This window comes from Zonotrichia albicollis, chromosome 2 (genome assembly GCF_047830755.1).
Source record: "Zonotrichia albicollis isolate bZonAlb1 chromosome 2, bZonAlb1.hap1, whole genome shotgun sequence".
NCBI lineage: Eukaryota > Metazoa > Chordata > Aves > Passeriformes > Passerellidae > Zonotrichia > Zonotrichia albicollis.
Genome location: NC_133820.1, coordinates 59241777 through 59254594, shown reverse-complemented (window position 1 = coordinate 59254594; position 12818 = coordinate 59241777). Strand labels below are relative to the sequence as shown.

The following is a 12818-nucleotide window of genomic DNA, read 5'->3' as shown; positions in this document are numbered from 1 at the left end:
GAAAAGCAAAGCATGAGGATAAATCTTATTATGTTTTACCGCTGTTATTACAGTTCAACTTCTTGGCTACCAATAAAGTTATTAATTCCCTCTTATTCCTGTGCATCCTTTTCCTTAAACAAGCATAGATCAAAACTGTTTGTGTACTTCTGGCATTCTCATGTGAATGTGGGCATGAGGGCTCCCAAATAGTGGAGAGCTGATTCTGTGACTGGAATGTGTTTGTTTACTGTCTGTGCGGGTGGCAAAGTGTCCATGAATGTTTTAGCACAGTCTAGCTTGCTCTTGGTTTCAGTACAAGATCAGTACACTGATGCGTCAGTCCAGCAGTGACATGTAGGATTTAACATTTAAAGGTGAAAACCACTTGTGGATGTACTCACTACTGGGCAACCCAAGGGCAAGTTGCTGCTAAATATGACTGAGTTGTTAGATGAACAGCTCTAGACAGAGAATGACACTGAGAGAAGATGCTGGATGCTACTGGTGCACATCCTGTCAGAGCCCTGTGATGGCTTCTCTCAGTTTAAGAGCTTTACTGGAGTGAGTGGTGGAAGTCTACTGTTGTGAGCAATAATTCTCATCTTAGGAGGTGTATAACTACAAATTTTGTCTTCAGTGTATTCAAAGGATAAGTAGGTGTTTCATGTAGTTCCATTTCCTCGGTAGCTCAGCTGTGTCTTTACCTGTACCATGGCCTGACACTTCAGCACTGCAGTGCTTGTGTGCTACAGTGTGAGACAAAGCTGAGCCAGCCAAGCCTGTGCTACACTGCTGACATATCAGTAGGTGCCTGTGTGTGGCATAAAAACTGCTGAGAAGATTTTGGAAAAGAGAGCAGTGTCCGTAACTGAGGAGAACAAAATCTGTCTAGACACTGGAAATGCTGTTGAAATCTTTCAGCCTCTATTTCAGTTTTGTGGTGCACACAAGTAGTTACAGGGGGGAAAAAGTCCTTTCTAATGTGTAGCAAAACTTAACAATGCTGATGGGAAATACGTATATTCCATGGAAGGGGTGATGAGGTAGTCTTAAACTTTAATCACTTTTAATTTATCTGCAAAAGGTTCTAGTGATCTAAAGTAGCATTTCTGTAAATAGTGCTATATTTCAACATCATTCCATAACTATTTGTGTATGCTGGAATATGCAGGGTTTCCAAATGTCTTCGTTCTCCAATCCCACCAAGCTTTTTCTTCAAGCATTACAACAATGAGAAAAACGCGAATATAAACTTTGAGTTCTTTGTTTGTAAAAAAAGCCATTTGTGGGACGTGAGTGAATTTTTCCCACCCTGGGTTTCAGGCAGCAGTAGCCTGAGCAGGAAGTGCTGTATTTAAGTGGAATATGACTGAAACATTTTAGTGAGAAATATATTTTTTTTTCATGTCAGTTTGATGCTGCTCAGAGATTTAAGACAGTAGATGGGAAGAGAGTAAGCAAAGGGTACAAAAGGTAGTCAAAAGTGCAAGCGGAATATACTTAGAGTGCTCTTCTCCATGACTAAAAAAGTGTCTGCCTGGATCCACAATTTAATATTGTTGGAGGATGCATAATTTTTCAGAAATGTTTAAGAAATTTTATGTCATAAGGAATTATTGAAAAATGCTATCACTGTTTGTTATTGCCCCACCATTCCATTTCAACATCACCCAGACTGTGGATGCAGTACTAGTTTGATGCCATCACTCTACCTTTTTGCTTGTAAACAACCACTTAACATGTAACAGCTTGAAAACACTCATGAGTTATTTGTTTGTTTTCTTCACAGGCTGGAATGGTGTTAAGATGTGGATACTTCTGGTTTGGTTTGTTTCTTGTGCCCACTGCGTGCCTTGTTAAAGACGTGGCATGGACAGCGTAAGTCCCAAACCAGTCTTCTTGGTGTTGTAGGAATTATTCTCTATGCACGTGTTGTCCAGTCCAGTATTGTTCTGTGAAGAACTCTGAAGTCTCTCAGTGATTGCAAAATGGTCGTACTCATTTGGAAGGGAAAAAAGGTGAAGTGGGTGATTCCTCACCTGCCATGGCACCCAGCAATGTGAGAGAATGAATGGCTGGGGGAGGGAATCTGGAGGAGGTGGCCTTGTCTGAGTAGTGAGGGTATGTCACTTTAGGATTACTTGTGTTGTCTATGCTTCAGTTAAAGGCAAATTTAAATTGAATGTCTGAGATTTCTTGAAAATGGAGCAAATAATTTGTTGAATCTGACTAAGGTTAGGTAGAAAGTAGAAATGTGGCACTCTTAATCCATAGCCAGGAATCTCTCAGCTCTTTGTCAGCTGCTTTTTAGGTTCTCCTTCAGCAACTGGGTCTTTGAAGACTGAACTGGGAGAAGAGCAATACTCTGCTCTTTATGTTTGAAGTGAAATCTTAATGGTACCTTCACTGCCCAGAGAGGAGGAACAAACTGGTGAAATACAAGCCTGTGTAATTCCCTTCTCTCAAAATTTTGGGGCTTCAAAGCATTGCAGAAGGCAAGCAATTTCAAGAACTTGGATTTAAAGGGAAGCAATTTACCGTCTCTGCCATTGCAATTTGAAATACAGAAGTAATAATTTTAATTTAGAATTTGTCGCCTTTTGTTCAGCTGACTTCTAAGTGTTTTATGCACCAAACCTTCCATCTTTTCCCTTGGAAGGCTGTGTTACAATTAAGAAGGTTTTTTTACATAGGTACATAATACCTTTGTGCAAGGGGGACCCCAGACATTCCAACTCTGGGGCAAAAAGGCAGAATCCTGCCTGGAATGAAGAGGAAATACAGATTATCTTGTAACTTGTCAGAAAGGCTCACAGTGAAAGCATCATGACACATTTGCTCCCAGAATGGGAGTTGGTCGATCAGGGAAGATTCTTGGAATCATACAACCATATAGGTTGGAAAAGACCTGTGGGATCATTGAGTCCAGCTGTAAAACTAACACTGCCAAGTCCACCAGTTTGCTTTACAGAAACATGCAGAAAAAACTAAAAAAACCAGAAAGTTTCCCAAGCATAGGCACATTTCAAACACCTTCATGAAAGGTAAGTCATATGCACAGATCAGAAAATCTGGTTTTACTTCATATGGGGTTGATAGCACAATGAAATTAAACTGGTAGTGGGCAAATCGGCCACTCAGTAAGTACTTCTTAAATTTTGTCCATCAGCTTAATTTTCACAAGCTAGACTGCTGAAATTAAATCTAGATATTGTAATGTGAAATTTCAACTATGATTTAATAGTCCAGCACATCAGAGGTTTGGAGTTGGTTTTTTTTGGTTTATTTTTGCACTCGCTAAACTTCTGCAATTGCAAATGATTTTAAAATTCTAAAACTGAGGCCAAAATGTTTAAATTTAGATATTTTACTGTGTCTGTGACCTGCTTGTTTAAACTCTGAAAAAAAAAAAAAAAAACTTTAGCTTTTTTAATGTTTTCATGGTAGTTGAGTGTCCTGAAGTTGTCCTCTTTTCTTATCAGTTCTTAGCAAAAATGACTCATGAATTGTTAAACAGGCTAGACCATGGCAGGCTCATCCTCAGCTATTAGTCATTTCAAACTCTGTTACTGACTGAGCCTGTTCTTTAATATTTCTTAAAGAAATCTCAGCAACATAATCCTTTCAGTCATTCAGACTGACAATGTATAGAGACTATGAAGCTCTCAAGACAAACATGTGATTGATAGGCCAGATATTTTCCCAACAGATTTTAAACAGGAGGCTCCTAACAATATTAAGCTAAAAATCTGTTCTCTAACCAGATCTTTATTTTTTTCTTTTTTTAAACTAAGCGATCACTGAAAAATTAACATCATTAACATTTTAACTAGGATAAATGAAATGACACAGCTATCAGTACTGCCATATGGAAGGAGTAAAGGTCTGTTTCCTTTCCAAGAGGCTTGCCATTTAAAACTGGAGCCTAAGGCCTCTGGAAATCAGCTGGCACATTTCCACAGCAGTGGTTACACCACGTTGCTCTCTGTAATTCAGCAGAATATGGTTTTGGCTATAAAATTCCAGCAACTGTGACTGCTCATGGTCATGGAATTTATCCCTTTCAGTTTCTTTTGGACATGAAGCACATGTCCACAGACAGAACATCCGTATGACCCAAAAGGTACATGTCTAATTTCAGTACAAAATACTGCTAGAAAGCCATAAACACAGTACAGAGTTTTAGTCTGGAACAAGGCTGATTGGAAAGTGTGTTTCAGACACATACAAATCTTTTGCTTATAAACTGCTGTGCTGCATCTGCTATCAAAATTTCTAATGCTGGAAGTAAGAACATGTTTCCATTGTTACAAAGGCTTCAGTTGTCAACACATCACTTACCTCCCATGTTCTCTGTGGCTCCAGGCTTTTTTATTTTCTGGTTTTTTTTTTCTTTTAAATGAATCAAGGAAATGTGGAAAACTCTTTTTAAAGAGAAGGAAGCTTATTATTAATTCTTGGTTGCAATACGTTGTTAACTTTGGTCCACTACCCTGAATTCAGTGCCTTGTAAAAATACTGGCCACCATTGCATAGTTGTGCCACCATTGCAATGAACAGAGCTTTGTAAGGTGAGTGCTCCCTCACAGCTGGCACATGCCACTTGAATACATGTCACTGGCTCTAGGAAATCTTGGAATAGCTGACTCACAGAGGTATGTGGGAATCATAAAAACACAGCATGTATTCCAGCAATATCAGAGAAGAGTGCAAGAATTTATTCCTAATTGGTGTCTCGGTGCTTATTTTACAGTGAAAAATTTCCTGAGCCTTCAAATCATTACCAAAATTTTAATGAACTTTTTTTTTTTTTTTAACCACGAGGAAGAAGCACTTTGCACTTGCCAGTTCTGCAGTGCAAGTAAGAGAAGAAGATAAAAGGAGCTCTTCCCATCTTTGCATATACTTGCAGTCCCTGAAATACAAGACTCATAAAGTGGTACTGAGGATGATAAGCCAGAGTAGAGATAGTGCCATGTTTGAGAAACATTTATGAATGTCACCATGCTTCTCCCTGGCAGATTCTGGCCTCCTGAACCCCCTAAATATCCTAGGCCAGTGAAATGATACACTTCCCTGGCTTTGAAGGGGAAGGGCTACACAAAATACAAAGATGGCCTTTTGCCTGTTCTTGCAGTCCCTGATCTTAAAATCCCAGCATGTGAGGGAGAGGTGAGTTTGTCTTTATGTAATGCATCAAATTTTAGCTGAACAGTAACAGCAAACACAAAATCTCACTGTTCACTGAGGACTGATTGTACATCCAGGGTCACTTGTGGAGTACTAACCTAAAAGCTCAGAATCCTACCTGTATTTCTGTGAATCAAAAGTTTGTAAAGTGCTGTAGGGAAAAAGTCATGAGGTAGTATCCAGTCCTGTTGCCAGCAGTCTGTGGAATATTTGCAGTTGACTTTGATAGGAGCAAACCCAGACTCTGAGGCAATTGTAATACCATATTTCAGTTTTTTGGGTTTTTTTTTTTTGAAGGAACATGTGGATAGGTTCCTCAGGCCTTTTTCATATTCTTATATTTATTGATAATACTTGATAACTGACCATTCCATGGGTGCTCTTGCTTCCAAGTGAAGGAGTGACTCAATGCATAGCAACTACCAGCCCCAGAAGAGCCCATGTGTTTCATCATTTCACACTACTTACAAAACATTTCATTATTCCCAATTTCAGGCCAACAGTATTTCTTCCATGTTGTATCATATCAGTGTCATGCCTCCTGGTGCTGTGCTGCACAAACTGGACTTGTTGATCAGGATCCATTCTGTCAAATTTTGAATTCAGTATTCACTCTAAGGGAAAAGAAGAACATATCTTATGGCTTATGGCAAGATAAACATGGAACTTTGGAAGAGATTGAATAACATGAATAACATTTCTATGTTCTTGTTGGTGGGGAAAAACTGGTTGTGAAGGATTTGAAAAATTCTAAACATGCTCAGTCTTGAAGTTTGCAGTAGGGATGACCTCTTTAAAAGGGAAGAGATGAAGGTCAAAATTTCAATGTATTTATTTAAATTAAAGACTGTGATAGTGAATTCAACTGAAAAGCTTATAAAAATTAATAGCCTCAAAGCTTTCTCATTTTAATAGCTATACTTTCCCTTCCTCAAAGAGGAGACCAGTCTAATCATTGGCCTAACTAGTTATAGCAACTTGAATCTAATTAATTTCTGTGCAGCTGTTGGTAATCTCACATTGCAGAAGCATTATGCATTTTAAAAATACCCTTGCTGCTCATTTCTTTTGACACAGTATGTTGGTGTTTGTTACAAATCATACACCTTTGGTGGTTTGTTTTAACAATATACCATTCTAAGTACATCCTGATAATCTTTACCTTCATATTTTGCTGTGCTTCATCTTCTGGGTTTTTTTGGTTTTTTTATTCTCTTAACTACAGATGTGTTTTGAAAGTTGTTTTCATTTTAGCTTCTCATTTTTCAGTATTTGGAGCATAATTCAGCAACACAAAGACCAGAGAACTTAGATATCCTAGTATCAGTATCAAGGCACTGTCATTATAAATAGTGCCAGCAAACATTTTGTGGTCTTTGTTTCTTATTCCCTGTAGAAGGAGCAATAGTATGATACTTTTTAAAAATAAATGCATCTACATTATTTTTAATTACATATACGCCTGTTGTTATTTTTCTGTTAGAGGGAGTTTTACACTGTTTTATATCATTGGCTAAAGATTTTAATGTCTGCATGTTTTATAAAACTTGTAAAGAAATTTTTGCCACCTTTGAGCTGAAGAATATTAATTTAATGCTATGAAGCAAGTAGTGTCTCAGCCGACTTGGCTCCATCTTGTTTGTAGGCTTATTGTGCAGTCACATGCAAATCAGTATATTCTCATGGGACATTTGTCCTCCTTTTACTGGCACAAAAGACGAAGCTGATCAAAAACTGCCCATGTGAGAAAGATCCCTGCATTTTGTGTTCTTGCTTTGTACAGGTCAAGAAAGAAAAAGGGGACTCGATTGTCTCCTCTATGTCAATGTAATTTAGGTATAATAGCCCTGGAGCAGTAGGTGAACCTGGCATGGGGGGAAAGGTCCAAGTCTCTTCATGGGGGACTGTAGATTGCACTCTAAATTTTGATTGCATGTGTGGTGCATGGATTACTCTTTGAATCCTCAAGCTGAAAAAGTAGGAGGACGCAGCCAGTCTTGTCACTGTCAGTTTGGAAGTTCATTGAGGAGAGAAGTGCCTTTCCAGTCACAGGAGACTGATAAATGAAAATCAAGGGGCTTGAATGGCAATTATTAGCTGAGACTCCGCTCTGGTTTTCAGAGCGGTGCCACGCGTAGCTCAAAAGACAGAGTGGATTCATGTTTTACTGCCATGAATATTCAATGAATCCCAGCTCTTTTGTCTGAGTACCCGGGTCCTGAGCAGTCCCACGGCAGCAGGGTCAGGTCTCTGTGGTCCCATAGCATTGCTGCTTGGCTAGGTTTTGAGTGCTGTGTTGAAGTGGCTGAGCTCTCTTTAATTTGAAGTCATCCTGATTTGTCATTTCGTATGTATTTTTCCCCAGGTATTGTGAGCGTGAACTAACATGCATACACTGTACTTTATTTCCCAAATCCTTCAAGGGAGAGCCCTGTGCCTCTCACCTGAGAGGTAAAACTGGGGGTTTGTAGCAAAACAATATTCACATGGCTTTTTTGTTTTGTTTTTTGTCCTTTCCTTGCGGTATAGGGCGAAGCATACCTACCGTAAAACGTTGCTGGAGCAAGTTAAGGAGTTGGAAACGAAGACAAGAGAACTGGGAAAAGCCATGCTTCGTGATAGTAATGGAAAGAGGCAAGTCTGTGCTAAATGTTTAAACCAGACCCTTCTTTTCCTCTCCCCTCCCTATTTCTCATTCACTATTAAAATCTGATTGTAGACAGGCTAATAAGGCTTCTTCTCCTGTATTATTTATTTATTGCTGTTCCCTTTCATATGTGTCTGTTTCCCTCACATAAACCAGCCCTTCCATTTTCATTTCTCCTGCATTATTGCTGTGAGGGTCTGTTGGAAACTGCTGCTCAGTCTCCTGCCTGCTAACATGTAGTGCTCTTACCTGGCCACTGAGGCAGGCTGGTTTTCAATGCACTTTGTTATGTCATCAAAAAAAAAAACAAAACAAAAAGATAACCATGTCAGGGGAGGGAACTGTCAGCAGCACAGGATATTAGGACTGTAGCTAAAAGGAGAACTGGTTTAATCCATTGGGCCCTACAACCTTGTTCAGTTTCACCTTAAGAGGTTTTTTTTATGCTTTTGCTTTTTTCACTACAGCTTGCAGGTCTCTTGCCTTCAGGGTTCTCAGTTTCTCATTGTGCCTCTTCCTTATAACCACACCATATGGACTTGAATATATTGCTATTATTGAACTTTTCATTGTACACAGAGAGTATGTGTTGTGTGGGAACTTTTGTCTCTTCTGAAAGAAGCTAAAGAAAATCATGGTGAGGCTTTTGCATCCAACAGTTTCATTTACCATCTCAGAATGTGGTTCTGCATCAGCTGGTCGGAAAAGATCCCCAAGTTCAAAAAGGTTTTAGAACTAACTCTTCTGTTCCTTACACAATATGGCACCACATGACTTGCTAAGAAACGACATGATCATTAAACCGGATTTTAGCAAACCTTATAAACTAGCAAACTGAGTGGAATGGGGCTTTTAAAAGATTTTGTTCTTCTGGGGCAGGGTCATCCTTTGAGCCTTTGATGTCTATTCTAAGGTAAACTAATTGCCATATTTTAGCTGCTGCTAAGACAAGCAGATAGTAGATTTTTTTCAACTGAATTTGTGTGTTAATAAGGACTGGTTTTAGGGAAAATTATCAGGCAGTGATTTACTGAGATTATGGTAAACTGAAAAGCTTTTAAAAAAGCTTGTGTGAACTTTAATGTGTTTATAAGATGTCCTTAGGGACCAGAGTTTGCTTCTCAGAGGCCAAGACAAAGTAAACACAGTGTTATTGATTAAGATCACTTCAAAACACTTGGTATCTTCAGTTTTTGAGTAATTTTTCTGCTGCGACTCCTGGATCCAGCAAAACAGAGTTTATAAATTCTGCTTAGTAGCAAAAGTCACAAACTGCACATCAAATTATTTAAGAAGAGAAAACAAACTTTGCAGCAACAAAGGCAACCTTCTATGCCACAATTATAACCAACAAAGATGCTTAATATCAGGCATTTAATTAAATAATGGGCCTTGTTCTTAGAAGGCTGAGCAGTCATTTTGAAGTCAGTTGAAGGCAAAGCACTTAGTACCAAAATCAGGTCAGTCTCCCCAGACAAGAAAGGTGTAACGTGGTGTTGTGAAGTGCTGACTGATAGTGTGATTAGATGCCAGGTAAGTGGAAACCAGACCAGCAGAAAACTGATTGTTCCCAGGCACATAGCTCTGGTATGAGCTCTGTGAGTTGCCTGGGTGTTGCTGTGGCTCCTATCCATGCACTTAAGTGAAGTTATACCGGTGCTGGTTCAAAGCATTTGTGTTTTCCTGCCAGTATTTAATGCCTGTTATTGACAGTCAGAGAGGAACATGAGTCAGTTTTGTGCCTGGTGCATCCCTGGGTTGCAGGGTGGGTTGAATTGCTGTTAACAGTGAGAGAGAGACAGTCAGCATTTGATTTGTTTATATGTGCCTGTCTGTGTCTCCAAGAGCTTGATGGGTTTCTTCTCTGTTTACACACTGTCCTGACTTTCTGTAAATTTCATGGCCATGTTGTAATTCGTTCATACACTCCATGTTTTCATAGCCTTTTACTTTATTGCATTCTCACTGCAAACTCTTTCATCTGCATTCCTCCTCCATATAGCTTCACTTCATTCTCGAAACGCTTGCATGGAGATGATGTAAGGAATCCCTTCTGGCCCTCCTTCCCATTTTCCCTCCCCCCTTCTTTCCACGCATTTGTTTGTTCTCATTCCTAATTGCTCCCAGATTTTCTGGGTGGTCCATCTGTGAACTAGATAATGGTAGAGTGCCTCTGCCTGCTTGGAGCTGGTGTGCTGTGCTTGTGTTGTGGCCTCCCCACTCCTCTTCAGAGTTGTTCTGTCTTTTATCTCTTTTGTTTGTCTCATGGCTCTTTCACACCTGCTAGAAATCATGAGCTTGTCCAAAGGGATGGATGAGGGTGGGAAAGAAATAGAGTGGGAGCTTTCTTCAGTTAGACTCTCTGGTTCATGTTCCTTATTTTTAAAATATTTCATTGAAGCTGGTGGAAACGTGTGCTAAGGTGCATGCTCTGCTCTCCCCTCCTGCCCACAGCCCCATTGCTCTTGGGGTATTTCTGGCAATGTGACACTGTGCAGGAAGAGAAAGTAACAGGACTCTTCTAATTTCTTATAGAAAATAGAGAGCTGTGTAAAAACTGCACGAGTCCATCTGTCACCTCAGTCCTTGGCTGGAAGTGCTCCTGAGAACATGCCCATTGGGTGCTGGTCTGTTCAGGCAGCTGTGGAAGATAAGCTGGCTGTCATTGGGGTCTATTTTCCTGGCCTACATGGTGGACACTGGTTTTGTTCAATGTTTTTCACAAACAAACAACAAAAAAGCTCACACGCAATTATAGATAAGAGCAGGATTTAGGGAGCTAATTGCTTTTTTTCATTTCCTAGATCTTAGACAAAAAATGAGGTGCAAGATCTGAGTGTTCAGAACTAGTCTGCTAAACAAAAAGCAGTTTGCAAAGCCTGGAAAGCATTGAGTGCCTCTAGACTTGCACAAGAGGATGCCAACAGTTTGCTGTGACTCAGCTGAATTGTTGTTAAATGTGGGCAGATATCACCTGGGTCCTTGCAGTGCTTTGGGAAGGAGTTCTGGGTGAGCTGTGTGTGCCATTTGATACCTATATATTCATATCCTATCTCAGAGGATCTTCACCCTGACAGCTGTTCTTGCTAGGCACATTCTTCTGGGGTAATAACAAATGTCTTCACTAGTGCTCTTCACTAGTTATAGCTTTCTGAATCTTAGGCCCTTTGAAGAGTTTCTAAAATTGAATTTGCTTGTATTGCTCAAAAAAAGCAGGTGCACAGTTTTTCCCTGCTGTGGCTGGGAATGGACAGCAAGGCAAGTGGTTGATGAGGAGCTGTTTGGTCTGTGCAGGGCAGAGTGTCAGCACCCTGGGCACTACAGCTGGGTCCCAGAAACCTTGCAAACAGCATTAGAGTGATGCTTGGAGATTATAGCAAGTGTATAATATTGAGCTTTAACAGCTCATGCTCTTATTCCTTTATATGTCTCATCTGGACAGCTGAAAACTTAAGTTTGGTAGAGGCTGGGATGATGACAAAGTCAGATAATTCCAAAAGCAGAGAATTAATCAGGGTGAACATGTATTTAGAAAACTGGAAACTCCAGAAATAGCTTGAGAAGCAGGAGAGTGAGTGTGCAATGAGGGGCTAATGTGGATCCCATGCCATGCTTGCCTGCCTGTGGAAGATGAGTACCCACACTTGCCTGCCCCAGCCTGGGCACCTGGCAGTGCTGGGCTGGACTCCAGCCCAGCTGTGACATGAGCACGCCTTGGTTAGGAAGGGAGAGGGGCTCCCTGGCACTCTCATGTAACAAAAGGCAGGATTTAACACTAAATTTTCATGAATTTGGAGAGGTGAGAGGGGCAGCTCATGTGCCAAAGCAAACATGGACATGAGGAGACACCTGCCCAGCAGATTTAATCATGCTAACATGTAAAGATTTACACAAAGAAAACAAACAAGGTTTGTGTTCAAAAGCAGCATTGAGTTCAGCTGCAGAGATTTTTGTGTCTTTAAATAAGTTTACAACTTAAATCTTGGCTCGTAAAGGGCCAAACCTTCAAGTCCTCATTCATTTTTCACTCCATCTACCCTCTCATTGAAGTCAGCAAGAGTTCAGGTGGAGTAAAGCCTGATTAGGCACCAAAGCAAACATTGCTTTGGAAACCCATGTCACTTTATTGCTCCACTGGCCAACTAATGGAGAGTGAGCAAAGCTGTGCAGCACCCTCTTTGCGACAGTAGATTTCCTGTTCTAGAGGGTTTCTCTGTCTTGGAATTGCCAGAGAGCTCCCTTTGAAAGTGGCTTTTTGGTTGTTTTTCTGTCCTGTTATTAATTGGTTGGTGGGCAGGATTAGATTGTTTGATACTGAAGAACAATGTGGCTTTCATGATTTGTACACTTTACGAGGAGCTGAAGGACCTCTCTGGGCTGTTGCAGAAAAGTGCCCGCATCGCTCAAGTGTTGGGAAGAATTTCTTCTAACGAGTCAGGAATCTGGGAGGCAGTCTTGCCGTGAACAAAGGTGAAGGGAAGTGACTACAGACTTAGCAAGGTGTAGCTGCAGTGTGTGTTTGCACAGCATTTTTCTGTATGCCCCTTTACTTTGGCTGCTCTCAGACACCCACTGGTGATGGCTGTGGTGCCACTTTCATCTCCATATCATAAAACAAACACTGTTTTTTCCAGTGCACCTAAAACAGCAGCTCCCCACAGTCTCTCCATTGTCTGTTTTCAACAAGGAGACATTCTGGTGTAGATTCTCTTTCATTTTAGTACTTCTCACCAAATTTAACCCAGTGTCTTTGCTGAAAAGTTCATGACCAGCTCTCACCCTGAGAGCAAGTTGTATTTTCTGTCTTGACCTTGGTTTTATTTGGTGTGGGAGGGCAGGTGCCTGTCTCATTTCAATAGCTGTGTAACATGGTAGGTAATCAGTGAGCTGACACAGGCATCCTTGGAGATTTCCCTGCTCCACAGGTCCCTGGGGAGGAGCAAGAGGGCAGCGTGGGAAACTTGCCTTGGGCTTGTGGCTGTGCAGAGAACTGAGTGGC

The 12818-nt window shown here is 40.6% G+C and overlaps 1 protein-coding gene across 5 annotated transcripts in view; it reads left to right on the top strand.

Moving 5' to 3' along the window:
- Nucleotides 1-12818, top strand: part of ATP8A2 (ATPase phospholipid transporting 8A2) — a 313460-nt gene that overhangs the window by 281645 nt on the left and 18997 nt on the right. For all 5 annotated transcript variants that reach the window (XM_074535255.1, XM_074535256.1, XM_074535257.1 and 2 more), the window contains 2 exons: nucleotides 1772-1860; nucleotides 7702-7806. In XM_074535255.1, the coding sequence (XP_074391356.1) occupies nucleotides 1772-1860; nucleotides 7702-7806 (194 nt within the window). The remainder of the gene's footprint in view (nucleotides 1-1771; nucleotides 1861-7701; nucleotides 7807-12818) is intronic.